At 49.8% G+C, this 16,281-nt stretch overlaps 1 protein-coding gene across 1 annotated transcript in view; it reads left to right on the top strand.

Moving 5' to 3' along the window:
- Positions 1 to 16,281, top strand: part of CATSPERD (cation channel sperm associated auxiliary subunit delta) — a 57,511-nt gene that overhangs the window by 29,955 nt on the left and 11,275 nt on the right. The window contains exons 12-18 of the mRNA XM_030936490.1: positions 842 to 1,018; positions 2,001 to 2,114; positions 5,980 to 6,069; positions 7,219 to 7,277; positions 9,572 to 9,650; positions 13,506 to 13,558; positions 15,647 to 15,721. Coding sequence (XP_030792350.1) covers positions 842 to 1,018; positions 2,001 to 2,114; positions 5,980 to 6,069; positions 7,219 to 7,277; positions 9,572 to 9,650; positions 13,506 to 13,558; positions 15,647 to 15,721 — 647 coding nt within the window. The remainder of the gene's footprint in view (positions 1 to 841; positions 1,019 to 2,000; positions 2,115 to 5,979; positions 6,070 to 7,218; positions 7,278 to 9,571; positions 9,651 to 13,505; positions 13,559 to 15,646; positions 15,722 to 16,281) is intronic.

The raw sequence follows: 16,281 nt of genomic DNA, 5'->3' as shown, positions 1-16,281 counted from the left end.
GTGGTGGTGCACACCTGTAGTCCCACCTGCTCAAGAGGCTGAGGCAGGAGGATCACTTGAGGCAGGGAGGTTGAGGTTTCGGTGAGCTACGATCGTACCACTGTGCTCCAGCCTGCGTGACAGCATGAAACTCTGTTTCTTAAAAATCATAATAATAATAAAACTAACAAAAATTTAAAATAAAAGAATTATTTTGGCCAGGCACAGTGGCTCCTTCCTGCAATCCCAGTACTTTGGTTCCAGGAGTTCATGACCAGCGTGGGCAACATAGTGAGACTCTGTCTTTACTAAAAATATGAAAATTAGCTGGGCGTGGTGGTGCATGCCTGTAGTCCCAGCTACTTGTGAGGCAGGAGAATGGCTTGAACCCGGGAGGTGGAGGTTACAGTGAGGCAAGATCGCGCCACTGCACTCCAGCCTGGGCGACAGAGTGAGACTCCATCTCAAAAAAAGAATTTACCTTCTTTAAATCTGCATCATGACCGGGCGCGGTGACTCACGTCTGTAATCCCAGCACTTTGGGAGGCCCAGGTGGGTGGATCATGAGGTCAGGAGTTCAAGACCAGCCTGACCAACATGGTGAAACCTGTCTCTACTAAAAATACAAAAATTAGCCGGGCGTGGTGGCGTGCGACTGTAATCCCAGCAACTCAAGGGAATCTCTTGAACCTGGGAGGCGGAGGTTGCAGTGAGCTGAGATCACGCTACTGCACTCCAGCCTAGGCGACAGAGCAAGATTCCATCTCAAAAAAAAAGAAAAAAATCTGCATCATGAAATAAAATTTAAATCTCCAGAAAAACAATGAGAATGATTGGATCTCAGGAATCATTTTCTTCTTAGTTTGCAGACCAACACATCTGGTCAGAAGAGGCAGCCCTGGTGTTCAGGAGCTCAGGGATTCTGGAAATACTGACCCCGCTGCGTGACGCAGCCTTTGCAGCTTTTGATTTCCAGAAGTGCCTCGTGAATATCCAGGCAATTCTCATGGACCCTGAACTTCACGTTGGAAGATGCAATGTAGGTGATCCTAACTGTTTAGATCAATGTTCAATGCACTTTTTAAAAAAGACAAATTCAACCTGGGCATGGTGGTGCATGCCTATAGCCCCAGTTGCTCAGGAGGCTGAGGCTGGAGGGTTGCTTGAGGCCAGGAGTTCAAGACCAGCCTGGGCAACATAGACCCATTTCTAAAACACAAAAAAAAAGTTTTTTTAAAGCTGGGCGTTGGTCAGGTACGGTGGGAGACTTTGGAGACTGAGTCTTTGGGAGGCTGAGGCGGGCGGATCACTTGAGGTCAGGAGTTCCAGACCAGCCTGGCCAACATGGTGACACTCCATCTCTACTAAAAATATAAAAATTAGCTGGGTGTGGTGGCGGGTGCCAGTAACTCCACCTACTCAGCATGCTGAGGCATGAGAATCTCGTTAACCTCGGAGGCAGAGGTTGCAATGAGCCAAGACCACACCACTGCACTCTAGCCTGGGTGACAGAGCAAGACTTCGTCTCAAAAAAAAAAAAAAAGAAAAAAAGAAAGTAAATTAGCCGGGCATGGTGGCACACGCCTGTCGTCCCGGCTACTCGGGAGGCTGAGGGGAGAGGATTGCTTGATCCTGGGAGGTCAAGGCTGCAGTGAGCCGTGATCAAACCACTACACTACAGCCTGGGCGACAGAGCGAGATCCTATCTCAAAAAAAAAAAAAAAAAAAAGAAAAGAAAAGCAAAAAAGCAAAAGCAAAAAAAAAAAGAAAAGCAAAAAAAAAAAAAAAAGCAATTACTGCAAATGTCAGGGTTGGGGGATACTTCTGGAGAGAAGGGAGGGGCTGACATTGTGCCCAACTTGAGCCCTTTTTGGAAATAAAGAGTCTAGCGGGGAAGCGAGAGGCACAAGTGGAGATTCAGGCTGCAGCACCAGGTGGGTCCTTTCCTCCTTCCCGCCTCCTTGCCCTTTCTTTCTGGGAACAGGAGCATGATTGTCTTTCTTCTTTGCCTTCCTAACTAGATAGAGTTTCTGAAAGGAGAATTCACATACAGGATGTATACCATTGACATGCACAGCCAGCTGGAATTGACTGCTTTGTTGATACCCCAGCCAGGCACATCCCTGATTCCTCTGGTAAGTACATCTGGCTGTTTCTGCTATCCGGGATTCTCAGCCAGATGCCCGGTGCCCACTCCCAGATTCTGGAAATCCCTTGGCATCCCCCACAAGGAGAGACGCTACTCAGGCACTCACGATTCTGCATAGAAATTGTCCCTGTGTCTTTTTTTTTTTTTTTTGAGACAGAACCTCGCTTTGTCCATTAAGCTGGAGTGCAGTAGCGTGATCTCGGCTCACTGCAACCTCTGCCTCTCAGGCTCAAGCAATACTCCTGCCTCAGCCTCACGAGTAGCTGGGATTACCGGCATGTGCCACCACACCTGGCGAATTTTGTATTTTTAGTGGAGATGGGGTTTCCCCATGTTGGCCAGGCTGGTCTTGAACTCCTGGTCTCAGGTGATCTGCTCACCTCAGACTCCCAAAGTGCTGGGATTACAGGCGTGAGCCACCATGTCCAGCCATTTCAATGTGTCTTCCCTCTCGACCAGCCTCTGCATGTCTGGGCGTGATGAGGTTGTGGCTGTCCAGCTGGCTGCCTGGCCTCTCTTGTGCTGTCTCTGTGCCTCCTCCATCCTTCTGAGCGCCCCCCATAAATTCATTTTCTATTAGTTTCTTTCTTTTTTTCCTTTTCTTTTCTTTCTGGTTTTTTTTTTTTTTTTTTGAGACGGAGTCTTGCTCTGTCGCCCAGGCTGGAGTGCAGTGGCGTGATCTCCGCTCACTGCAAGCTCCGCCGCCTCCCAGGTTCACGCCATTCTCCTGCCTCAGCCTCCCTAGAAGCTGGGACTACAGGCGCCCACCACCACGCCCGGCTAATTTTTTTCTATTTTTCAGTAGAGATGGGGTTTTACCGTGTTTGCCAGGATGGTCTCGATCTCCTGACCTCGTGATCCACCCGCCTCGGCCTCCCAAAGTGCTGGGATTGCAGGTGTGAGCCACCGCGCCCGGCCTCTTTTTTTTTGTTTTGAGACGGAGTTTTGCTCTGTTGCGCAGGCTGGCATGATCTCGGCTCACTGCAACCTCTGCCTCCCAGGTTCAAGCAATTCTCCTGCCTCAGCCTCCCAGGTAGCTGGGATTACAGGTGCATGCCATCATGACTGACTGAGTTTTGTATTTTTAGTAAGACGGGGTTTCGCCATGTTGGTCAGACTGGTCTCGAACTCCTGACCCACAGGCGTGAGCCACCACGCTGGCCTCATTATCTTAACTCAGCCTGTTGCTCAGGCTTCTCTTGCTAACAGCTAAGAGCCCTGACCCCATGGCCTTCCCCCACCCAGCAGGAAGTACCTGGATGTTTCTTGATCCAAAATCCAAGTGTCTAAGCCTAGACATCAGTTGCATGTACAGATGGTCCCACAATTTTTTGACTTTACAATGGCACAAAATCGATTACATTCAGTAGGAACTGTGCTTCCAGTACTGATACAACCTTTCTGTTTTTCACTGTTAGTATTCAGTAAGTTACATGAGGACCAGGCGCGGTAGCTCACGCCCATAATTTCAGTACTGCAGGAGGCTGAGGTAGGGAGGATCGCTTGAACCCAGGAACTGGAGACTAGCCTGGGCAACATAGTGAGTCCCTGTCTCTACAAAAAATATAAAATTTATGAGCTGGGTGTGGTGGCACATGCCTGTAATCCCAGCTACTTGGTAGGCTGAGGCAGGAGAATCACTTGAACCCCGGAGGCAGAGGTTATGGTGAGCCGAGATCACACCATTGTACTCCAGCCTGGGCAACAAGAGTGACACTCTGTCTCAAAATAAATAAATAAATAAATAAATAAATAAATAAATAAATAAAAATAAAAAAATTAGCCAGGTGTAGTGGCATGCACCTGTAGTCCCAGCTACTTGGGAGGCTGAGGCAGGAGGATCACTTGAGCCCAGGCGATTGAGGCTGCAGTGAACTATAATCATGCCATTGCAGTCCAGCCTGGGTAAGAGAGCAAGACCTCATCTCTTAAAAAATAAAAAATTTGTCCAGGCGTGGTGGCTCACGCCTGTAATCCCAGCACTTTGGAAGGCCAAGGCAGGCAGATTGCCTAAGACCAGGAGTTCAAGACCAGCCTGGCCAACATAGTGAAACCCCATCTCTACTAAAAATACAAAAATTAGCCGAGTGTGATGGCGGGCACCTGTAGTCCCAGCTACTCAGGAGGCTAAGGCAGGAGAATCACTTGAATCTGAGAGGTGAAGGTTGCAGTGAGCTGAGACCACGCTTCTGCACTCCAGCCTAGGCGACAGAGTGAGACTCCGTCTCAAAAAAATAAATTAAATAAATATAAATTTTAAAAAATTAAGAGGAGGTAAATTATTGCTTCATGAGGACAGAGTTTCTGTTTGGGGTGACAAGAAAGTTTTGGAAACAGATGGTGGTGATGGTTGTACAATATTGTGAATCTACCAAATGCCATTGAATTGTACACTTAAAGGTGGGTAAATTCATCTAAATGTATTATCTATTTCTACAAACATTCAGGAAGGCTGGACCCCTGAAATGTCAACGTCGTGATCCAGGGGGTGGAAGGGCGAGCGGGTTTTGTTCTCCTTTTAGTATTGCTTGGTTTGTTCTCAACTTAAAGTAGTCTGGGTTAACTTCCAATGCTTGGTAGGTTAGGTCTATTAAATGCATTTTCAGGCCGGGCATGGTGGCTCACACCTGTAATCCCAACACTTTGGGAGGCCGAGGTGGGCAGATTGCCTAAGCTCGGGAGTTTGAGACCAGCCTGTGCAACATGGTAAAACCTCGTCTCTACTAAAAATACAAAAATTAGCTGGGTGTGGTAGCGTGCTTGTAATCCCAGCTACTTGGGAGGCTAATGCATGAGAATCACTCAAACCCAGGAGGCAGAGGTTGCCGTGAGCCGAGATCGGACCACTGCACTGCAGCCTGGGTGACAGAGTGAGACTCTGCCTCCGAAAAAAATAAAAATAAATAGGCCGGGTGCGGTGGCTCATGCCTGTAATCCCAGCACTTTAGGAGGCCGACACAGGTATATCATCTGAGGTCAGGGGTTTGAGACCAGCCTGGCCAACATGGTAAAACCCTGTCTCTATTAAAAATACAAAAATTAGCTGGGTGTGTTGGTGCATGCCTGCAATCCCAACTACTTGGGAGCCTGAGGTAGAAGAATCACTGGAACCTGCGAGGCAGAAGTTTCAGTGAGCTGAGTTTGCACGAGTGCACTCCAGCCTGGGTGACAGAGTGAGACTCCATCTCAAAAAAAAAAAAATAAAATAAATAAATAAATAAATAAATAAATAAATAAATAAATAAAATAGTAAATAGATAAATAAATAAATGCATTTTCAACTTCTTCTTCTTCTTTGTTTTTTGAGACGGAGTTGCGCTCTTGTTACCCAGGCTGGAGTACAATGGCGTGATCTCAGCTCACTGCAACCTCTGCCTCCCGGGTTCAAGCGATTCTCTTGCCTCGGGCTCCCGAGTAGCTGGGATTACAGGCATGCACCACCATGCCCGGCTAATTTTGTATTTTTAGTAGAGATGGGGTTTCTCCATGTTGGTCAGGCTGGTCTCAAAGTCCCGACCTCAAGTGATCCACCTGCCTCGGCCTCCCAAAGTGCTGGAAGTACAGGCGTGAGCCACCGCACCTGACCAACTTTTTTTTTTTTTTTTTTTTTTTTTCCTTTTTTTTTTTGGTAGAGACGGGATCTCGCGGTGTTGCCCAGGCTGGTCTTGAACTCCCGGGCTCAAGCGGTCTTCCCACCTTGGTCTCCCAAAGTGCTGGGATTAGAGGCATTAGCCACTGTGCCCGGATCCTGGTTTTTCATCTGAAGGTGTGCTGGGGTCACTGCGGGGGTTGGTCGCCCCGTCCTGCCTGCTCACTCCGTACAGCCTGAGCTTCTCTGCCCCCACTCCCAGGTGATGGTGAGCAACCCTCACTCCCTGGGGTTCCAGGCCACCTTCTACGAGAGCGGCTACACGTCAGACGGGAACACCAAGTACAAACTGGTGAGCCGCGTCCCCACAAACCCCGTCGCCTGTCCCTTGAGGGGCCCGCCTCTTCCTCCTTCCCTTATCAGCATAAAAAGCTCAGGAGTTTCCAGGGTACATAGCCCCTGGCCGCGCCCCAGGATGGGAAGATGATCAGGCAGCCGTCACCCACGTGCTTGACCTCATTAAAGTGTCACACGGGAGAGACCCGGATGGCATGACAGGAAGGAGCCTAACCCAGCCCGAGGAGGGTGGCCGGAGATCTGAGTTAGCTGGGAAAACTGAGGCATGAGGCTTGAGTCGGGGCAGTTTCCACAGGGCAGGGGCCTGACCAGGTGCAAGTCGGTGACAGCAAACTCCCCTGACCAGTTTCTTCACATCACATCTAGGTGAGTGAGGAGAACAACCGCTCCTCACTACGGGTCCCCAGAACTCAGGGAGCACGGGAATGGGAGCCATCATATTGGGGTCGTTGTTTCTGTGAACTTCCAGAAGGCTTTCACAGGCGCTGGGATTAGAACAGAGCCCGGCTTGGCTGGGCGCAGTGGCTCACGCCTGGAATCCCAGCACTTTGGGAGGCCAAAGCGGGTGGATCACTGGAGGTCAGGAGTTTGAAAGCAGCCTGGCCAACATGGTAAAACCCTGTGTCTACTAAAAATACAAAAAAAAAAAAAAAAAAAAAAATAGCCGGGCATGGTGGCGGGCGCCTGTAGTCCCAGCTATGCGGGAGGCTGAGGCAGGAGAATGGCGTGAACCTGGGAGGCAGAGCTTGCAGTGAGCCAAGGTTGCGCCACTGCACTCCAGCCTGGACGACAGAACGAGACTGTGTCTCAAGAAACAGGAAAAAAAAAAGGCAAAAATTAGCCAGGCATGGCATCGCTCACCTGTAGTCCCAGTTACTTGGGAGGATGAGGCAGGAGAATTGCTTGAACCTGGGAGGCGGAGCTTGCAGTGAGCCAAGATGGTGCTACTGCACTCCAGCCTGGGCAACAGAGAGAGACTCCATCTCAAAAAAAAAAAGAAAAAAAGAACAGAGCGGGAGTAAGAGGCTTCCAGGTTTGTCTCCCCACGTCCCCTCCAACACCCCATCTCTCCCAATGTCCTGAGTTGGGGGATGCCCATGGTGTTCCACAGATATACTTGGGATTTTCTCTCTTGACCCCACAGGATATTTACTTAAAACAGCAGCAGCACTGGGGCAGGACCGACTTCAACTTCACTTCCAGGTATGTTGTCTCCCGGCAGAGGTGGGGACCGAGCTGCCTACAGGGGTTCCCTTAGCAGGAGCGAACAGAAGCAGGGCTGAGATCAGACCCGCAGCTTTAGAACAATAAAACAAGGTGATTAAAACACTTTATAAGAGCTGGGCGCGGTGGCTCATGCCTGGAATCCCAGCACTTTGGGAGGCCGAGGTGGGTGGATCCCCTGAGGTCAGGAGTTCGAAACCAGCCTAGCCAACATGGTGAAACCCCATCTCTACTAGAAAATACAAAAAAAATAGCTAGGTGTAGTGGCAGGCACCTGTAATTTCAGCTACTCGGGAGGCTGAGGCAGGATAACTGCTTGAACCCAGTAGGCGGAGGTTGTAGTGAGCCGAGATCATGCCATTGCACTCTAGCCTAGGCAACAAGAGTGAAACTCTGTCTCAAAAAAAAAAAAAAGAGCCAAGTGTAGTGGTGGGCGCCTGTAATCCTAGCTACTCAGGAGGCTGAGGCACGAGAATGGCTTGAACCCAGGAGGCGGAGGTTGCAGTGAGCTGAGATGGTCAGGTTTTTTTTTTTTGAGACCGAGTCTCGCCCTGTCGCCCAGACTGGAGTACAGTGGCACGATCTCGGCTCACTGCAAGCTCCGCCTCCCGGGTTCACGTCATTCTCCTGCCTCAGCCTCCCAAGTAGCTGGGACTACAGGGACCACCATGCCCGGCTAATTTTGTTTCGTATTTTTAGTAGAGATGGGGTTTCACCATGTTATTGAGGATGGTCTCGATCTCCTGACCTCGTGATCCACCCGCCTCGGCCTCCCAGAGTGCTGGGATTACAGGCATGAGCCACCGCGCCCGGCCCATACCTTTTTTTTTTTTTTTTTTTTTTTGAGACACAGTTTTTTTGTTTTGTTTTGTTTTGTTTTGAGACGGAGTCTCGCTCTGTCACCCAGGCTGGAGTGCAGTGGCCAGATCTCAGCTCACTGCAAGCTCCGCCTCCCGGGTTCACGCCATTCTCCTGCCTCAGCCTCCCGAGTAGCTGGGACTACAGGCGCCGCCACCTCGCCCGGCTAGTTTTTTGTATTTTTAGTAGAGACGGGGTTTCACCGTGTTAGCCAGGATGGTCTCGATCTCCTGACCTCGTGATCCGCCCGTCTTGGCCTCCCAAAGTGCTGGGGATTACAGGCTTGAGCCACTGCGCCCGGCCGAGACACAGTTTTACTCTGTTGCCTAGGCTGGAGTGCAGCAGTATGATCACTGGTCACTGCAACCTTCACTTCCTGAGTTCAAGCGATTCTTGTCCCTCAGCCTCCCAAGTAGCTGGGATTACAGACACACGCCACCATGCCTGGCTAATTTTTGTATTAGTAGTAGAGACAGGGTTTCGCCATGTTGGCCAGGCTGGTCTCGAACTCCTTACCTCAGGTGATCCACCCACCTCGGCCTCCCAAACTTCTGAGATTATAGGCATGAGCCACTGAGGCCAGCCCCATACACTTTTAAACTATCAGATATTGTGAGAATTCACTGACTATCACAAGAACACCAAGGGGGAAACTGCCTCCATGATCCAATCACCTCCCACCAGGTCCCTCCCCTGACATGTGAGGATTATAATTCAAGATGAGATTTGGGTAGGGACATAGAACCAAACCATATCAGATGGATAAATGGGTAGGTAGATGAGTGGATAGATGGATAGAGAGATGGATGGATGGTTGGCTGGATGGGTGGATGGATGGATGGATGAGTGAATGGATGAATGGATGGGTGGGTGGACGGAACGGATGGATGAATAAATGGGTAGATAGATGAGTGGCTGGATAAAGAGATGGATGGGTGGATGGATGGATGGATAGATGGGTGGGTGGAATGAATGGATGGAAGGATGGATGAGATAGATGGATGGGTGGATGGATGGATGCATAAATGGATAGATGGATGAGTAAATGGATGGATGGGTGGGTGGATGGAATGGATGGATAAATGGGTAGATGGATGAGTGGATGGGTAGAGAGATGGAAGGGTGGATGGGCTGATGGATGGACGAATGGGTGGGTGGAATGAATGGATGGATGAGATGGATGGATGGATGGAGGAATGGATGTATGGGTGGAATGAATGGATGGATGAGATGGATTGATATATGGATGGATGGATGGACGGACGAATGGGTGGGTGGAATGAATGGATGGAAGGATGGATGAGATGGATGGATGGATGGATGGGTGATTGAATGAGTGAAAGGATGAACAAAATGCAGCCGTGTTGTTTACAAGGGTGCTATTCTTTAATAACACAGGTTCCATTGCCTTGCAGCTTAAAGAGAGCCACCATGTCTACCTTAACTGTGGACATAGCAAACAAGGAAATTTCATGTGTGGATATCAAGCCACTGGTAGGTCCCAAATCTTTGCTGTCCCATATTCGGTGTCGTAAGTGTTAAGACTCATGGAAGCTGGACCTGAAGTTGCAGTGAGCAGAGATTGTGCCACTGCACTCCAACCTGGGTGCAACAGAGTGAGACTCTGCCTCAAAAAATAAAAAAAATTAAAAATAAAAACATTCATGGCATAAAAAAATGTATGGCTGCATGCTTCCACACAGATGAACCTCAAGGAGATCCCACACAGTGAGAGAAGCCAGGCACGAAAGGACAAATCCTGTGTGATTCCACTTTTAAGAGGTCCCTAGAGTCATCAGATTCATAGAGATAGAAAGTAGGATTGGGGGTGTCAGGGGCTGGGGAAGGGGGTGATTGAAGCAGTTGAATGCAGGCAGTCACCCTGTTGTCCAGGCTGGTCCCGAACTTTTGATCTCGGGTAATCTGCCCGCCTCAGTCTCCCAAAGTGCTGGGATTACAGTAGTGAGCCACTGCCCCTGGCCAATTTTTTTATTTTTAGTAGAGATGGAGTTTCACCCATGTTGGCCAGGCTGGTCTTGAACTCCTTTTTTTTTTTTTGACATAGAGTCTTGCTCTGTCACCCAGACTAGAGTACAGTAGCACGATCTCGGCTTCACTATAACCTCCATCTCCCAGATTCAAGCAATTCTCCTAACCTCACCCTGCCGAGTAGCGGGGAGGTTTTTGTTGTATTTTTAGTAGAAATGGGGTTTCACTACAATTGCCAGGCTGGTCTTGAACTCTTGACCTCAGGTGATGTGCCTGTCTCTGCCTCCGAGCCACCACGCCCAGCTAATTTTTGTATTTTTAGAAGAAACTGGGTTTCACCATGTTAGCCAGGCTGGTCTCGAACTCCTGATCTTAAGTGATCTGCCCGCCTTGACCTCCCAAATTGCTGGGATGACAGGAATGAGCCACTGTGCCTGACCTGGTCTTGAACTCTTGGTCTTGTGATCCTTCTGCCTCAGCCTCCCAAAGTGCTGGGATTATAGGCCTGAGCTCCTACACCTGGCCAGTCTTTTTTTTTTTTTTTTAAGATATGAATCTTATGGCCGGGCGCGGTGGCTCAAGCCTGTAATCCCAGCACTTTGGGAGGCCGAGACGGGCGGATCACGAGGTCAGGAGATCAAGACCCTCCTGGCTAACATGGTGAAACCCCGTCTCTACTAAAAAATACAAAAAACTAGCCGGGCAAGGTGGCGGGCGCCTGTAGTCCCAGCTGCTTGGGAGGCTGAGGCAGGAGAATGGCGGGAACCCAGGAGGCGGAGCTTGCAGTGAGCTGAGACCCGGCCACTGCACTCCAGCCTGGGCGGCAGAGCGAGACTGTCTCAAAAAAAAAAAAAAAAAAAAAAAAAAAGATATGAATCTTGTATTCTGTTCTAAGGTAAATCCATGCTTGTCTTGCTTTTTGGTTTGCTTTGTTTATTTATTTATTTTTGAGACAGAGTTTCGCTCTTATTGCCCAGGCTGGAGTGCAGTGGCACGATCTCGGCTCACTGTAACCTCTACCTCCTGGGTTCAAGCAATTCTGCTTCAGCCTCCCGAGTAGCTGGGATTACAGGCAAGCCCCACCATGCCTGGCTACTTTTTTGTATTTTTAATAGAGCTGGGGTTTCACCAGGTGGCCAGGCTGGTCTTGAACTCCTGACCTCAGGCAATTTGCCCACCTTGGCCTCCCAAAGTGCTGGGATTACAGGTGTGAGCCATAGCGCCTGGCTGTTTTTTATTATTATTATTATTATTTTTATTATTTATTTATTTTTTTTTTTTTGAGACAGAGTCTTGCTCTGTCGCCCAGGCTGGAGTACAGTGGCCGGATCTCAGCTCACTGCAAGCTCCGCTTCCCAGGTTCACGCCATTCTCCTGCCTCAGCCTCCCAAGTAGCTGGGACTACAGGCGCCCGCCACTGCGCCCGGCTAGTTTTTTGTATTTTTTTAGTAGAGACGGGGTTTCACCGTGTTAGCCAGGATGGTCTCGATCTCCTGACCTCATGATCCGCCCGTCTCGGCCTCCCAAAGTGCTGGGATTACAGGCTTGAGCCACCGCGCCCGGCCTGTTTTTTATTTTTAGATACAGAGTCTCGCTCTGTCTCCCAGGCTGAAGCACAGTAACACAATCAAGGCTTACTGCAGCCTCAACCTTCTGGGCTCAAGCGATGTTCCTGCCTCGGCCTCCCAAGTAGCTGGGATTACAGGCATGCACCACCACGCCCAGCTAAGTTTTCTTTTTCTTTTTCTTTTTTTTTGAGACGGAGTCTTGCTCTGTCGCCCGGGCTGGAGTGCAGTGGCCGGATGTCAGCTCACTGCAAGCTCCACCTCCTGGGTTTACGCCATTCTCCTGCCTCAGCCACCCAAGTAGCTGGGACTACAGGCGCCAGCCACCTCGCCTGGCTAGCTTTTTGTATTTTTTAGTAGAGACGGGGTTTCACCGTGTTAGCCAGGATGGTCTCGAACTCCTGACCTTGTGATCCGCCCGTCTCAGCCTCCCAAAGTGCTGGGATTACAGGCTTGAGCCACCGCGCCCGGCTAAGTTTTATTTTTCATAGAGACAAGGTGTCACTATGTTGCCCAGACTGGTTTCTAACTCCTGGCCTCAAGCAATCCTACTGCCTCAGCCTCTCAAAGTGGTGGGATTACAGGCTTGAGCCACTGCGCCTGGCCGGTGTTTGTCTTAATACAAAACAGCTTTCAAATACCAGAAGTCCTTTGGTCCTGAGGCTTTTAGACTCCATTGTATAACTCTGAGGGTGCCATGCAGCACTGCAGTTTGAGAAGCATGTCCCTAAGGCTGTAGAGTAACCCCCAATCGCTCTTTCTGTCTTCTTTCTCCTTTTTGTTTATTTATTCCAGGCCATTGATTTCTTCATTCATTCATTCATACATGCATGCATGCATTTTTTTTTTCCCATGCTCGCTGTGTACCAAGGATCATGCTGGGCTCATAAATTAGTTCTGGGCCTGGCACAGTGGCTCACATCTGTATTCCTAGCACTCTAGGAGGCCCAGGCGGGTGGATCACCTGAGGTCAAGAGTTGGAGACCAGCCTGGCCAACACGATGAAACCCCATCTCTACTAAAAATACAAAAATTAGCCGGGTGTGGTGGCAGGCACCTGTAATCCCAGCTACTTGGGAAGCTGAGGCAGGAGAATCGCATGAATCCAGGGGGAGGATGTTGCAGTGAGCCGAGATAGGGCCACTGCACTCCAGCCTGGGTGACAGAGCAAAAACTCCGTCTCAAAAAAAAAAAATTAATTGAAAGAAAAAGTTGGCCGGGCGCGGTGGCTCACGCCTGTAATCCCAGCATATTGGGAGGCCGAGACGGGGGGATCACAAGGTCAGGAGATTGAGACCATCCTGGCTAACACGGTGAAACTCCGTCTCTACTAAAAAAAATTTTTTAAAATAGCCGGGCGTGGTGGCAGGCACCTGTAGCCCCAGATACTTGGGAGGCTGAGGCAAGAGAATGGCATGAACCCAGGAGGCGGAGCTTGCAGTAAGCCAAGATCGCACCACTGTACTCCAGCCTGGGCGACAGAGCGAGACTCTGTCTCGGAAAAAAAGAAAAAAAAAAGAAAAAGAAAAAGTTAATTCTGGTCTCTGTGAAGCCACTAACAGCTCGTCAGGTGACACCGGGAGTTTAGTTAGCCCTATCCCAGGCTCTCAGAGCTTAAGCTCCGCAGGGCCAGCTGCAGTTACAGTGCATCCCAGGCACCCAGGGACACGCTATTGGAATCCAGGCCACATGGTTTCCAAACCGTTCCCACAGGAGTGTGTCCCTGTATAGGATTCACTGCGTCTGGGTGACCCTCACTGACCTGGGTCCACATTTCTGTCTCTCTCCTTTGCAGTCGACACTGATTTCAGTTGGCTGTGATCTGGATAAAAAGATCGTCATCCAGAAGTAAGTATGTTGAGAGTGGGTGCCGTGTCTCATGGCTGTGATCCCAGCACTTTGGGAGGCTGAGGTGGGCAGATCACTTGAGGTCAGGAGTTCAAGACCAGCCTGGCCAACATGGCGCAACCCCGTCTCTACTGAAAACAAAACAAAAAAAATCGTGTGGTGGCAGGCCTGCAATCTCAGCTACTTGGCAGGCTGAGGCTGGAGAATCACTTGAACCTGGGAGGTGGAGGCTGCAGTGAGCTGAGACTGAGCCACTGCACTCTGCACTCCAGCCTAGGTGACACAGAAAGGCTCTTGTCTCAAAAAACAAACAAACAAACAAAAACAAAAAGAAGTAAATATGTTGCTATTGGAGTGGAGTGGGGAGAGGGGAGGAGGGGAGTTGTTGGGGTACCATTAGCCACATGGTAACAATTGCTGAGGTGGATGACTCTGGATTATTCTGTTTAGTTTTGTATGTATTTACTATTTCCATAATAAAAAGTTAAATGATTCACCCTAATAGGTTAACTTTGTTTCTAGCACATTGGACTCCCCTCTTTCACCTGTTGGTGATATCCACTTTTTTTTGTTTTTTTTGAGACGGAGTCTCGCCCTGTCGCCCAGGCTGGAGTACAGTGGCACGATCTCGGCTCACTGCAACCTCTGCCTCCCAGGTTCAAGCGATTCTTCTGCCTCAGACTCCCTAGGAGCTGGGATTACAGGCACCCGCTGTCACACCTGGCTAATTTTTGTATTTTTAGTAGAAACAGGGTTTCACCATGTTGGACAGGCTGGTCTCGAACTCCTGACCTCAAGAGATTTGCCCGCCTCAGCCTCCCAAAGCGCTGGGATTACAGGCATGAGCCACCACGCCTGGCCTAACAATTTTTTTTTTTTTTTTTGAGACGGAGGCTTGCTGTGTTGCCCAGGCTGGAGTGCAGTGGCCAGATCTCAGCTCACTGCAAGCTCTGCCTCCTGAGTTTATGCCATTCTCCTGCCTCAGCCTCCCAAGCAGCTGGGACTACAGGCACCCGCCACCTCGCCCGGCTAGTTTTTTGTATTTTTTAGTAGAGACGGGGTTTCACCGTGTTAGCCAGGATGGTCTCGATCTCCTGACCTCGTGATCCGCCTGTCTCGGCCTCCCAAAGTGCTGGGATTATAGGCTTGAGCCACTGAGCCCAACCTAACACAATTTTTAAAATAAATTTTTAAAAAAGCCAGACCAGGCCGGGCGTGGTGGCTCACGCCTGTAATCCCAGCACTTTGGGAGGCCGAGACGGGCGGATCACGAGGTCAGGAGATCGAGACCATCCTGGCTAACATGGTGAAACCCCGTCTCTACTAAAAAATACAAAAAAACTAGCCGGGCGAGGTCGCGGGCGCCTGTAGTCCCAGCTACTCGGGAGGCTGAGGCAGGAGAATGGCGTAAACCCGGGAGGCGGAGCTTGCAGTGAGCTGAGATCCGGCCACTGCACTCCAGCCCGGGTGACAGAGCAAGACTCCGTCTCAAAAAAAAAAAAAAAAAAAAAAAAAAAAAAAAGCCAGACCAGCTACACCTCTAGTGGCAAAGTGCAGAGCCATTTCCTGCCATGCCCCTCCCAGAGTTGGGGTCTCTTGTTTTTTGTTTGTTTGTTTGTTTTCCATATCTGCTCATTTGGCAACTGCTCATGCATTGGACAGAAAGGTGTGCCCTCCCTTTTAAATTTATTTTATTATTTTGTTTTTATTTTTATCAATTTATTTTTGAGACAGAGTCTTGCTCTGTCACCCAGGCTGGAGTTCAGTGGCGCGATCTCAGCTCACTGCAACCTCCACCTCCCAGGTTCAAGCGATTCTCCTGCCTCAGCCTCCCAAGAAGCTGCGATTAGAGGCACGTGATGCCACGCCTGGCTAACTTTTTGTATTTTTTTTAATAGAGACAGGGTTTCTCCATATTGGCCAGGCTGGTCTCAAACTCCTGACCTCAGGTGATCCACCTGCCTCAGCCTCCCAAAGTGCTGGGCCTGAGCCACCACGCCCACCCAGCCTCTCCCTTTCTGTCCCATCCATAATGATTTGGTTCCTTGTGAGGTCACACAATTGCTCAATGTCCTCTTTTGCTTGCAGCACAGTTTCTGCCTGTTCCAAGGGCATCCTGGACGCCTCAGCCCTGCAAGACAATTACAGCTTCATCATCGAGAAGTAAGCCAGTGTCCCCCTGCAACACCTGAAAACCCAAGGCAACAATCAGGCCTGCACAAGCCAAGAGCAAAGTAGGGGCCGGGTGCGGTGGCTCAAGCCTGTAATCCCAGCACTTTGGGAGGCCTAGACGGGCGGATCACGAGGTCAGGAGATCGAGACCATCCTGGCTAACACGGTGAAACCCCGTCTCTACTCAAAAATACAAAAAACTAGCCGGGCGAGGTGGCGGGCGCCTGTAGTCCCAGCTACTCAGGAGGCTGAGGCAGGAGAATGGCGTAAACCCGGGAGGCGGAGCTTGCAGTGAGCTGAGATCCCACCACTGCACTCCAGCCTGGGCGACAGAGCGAGACTCCGTCTCAAAAAAAAAAAAAAAAAAAAAAAAAAAAATTAGGAATTTAATTATTTATTTATTTATTTATTTATTTATTTATTTATTTATTTATTTTAAGAGAGAGGGTCTGGCCCTGTGGCCCAGGCTGGAGTGCAGCGGTGCGATTATAGCTCACTGCAGCCTTGACCTCCTGGGCTCAACCGATCCTCTTGCCTCAGCTGGCTGGTCC

This window comes from Rhinopithecus roxellana, chromosome 8 (genome assembly GCF_007565055.1).
Source record: "Rhinopithecus roxellana isolate Shanxi Qingling chromosome 8, ASM756505v1, whole genome shotgun sequence".
NCBI classification, from domain to species: domain Eukaryota; kingdom Metazoa; phylum Chordata; class Mammalia; order Primates; family Cercopithecidae; genus Rhinopithecus; species Rhinopithecus roxellana.
Note: the sequence above shows the minus strand (reverse complement) of the source record. Positions and strands in the feature narration are given on the sequence as shown.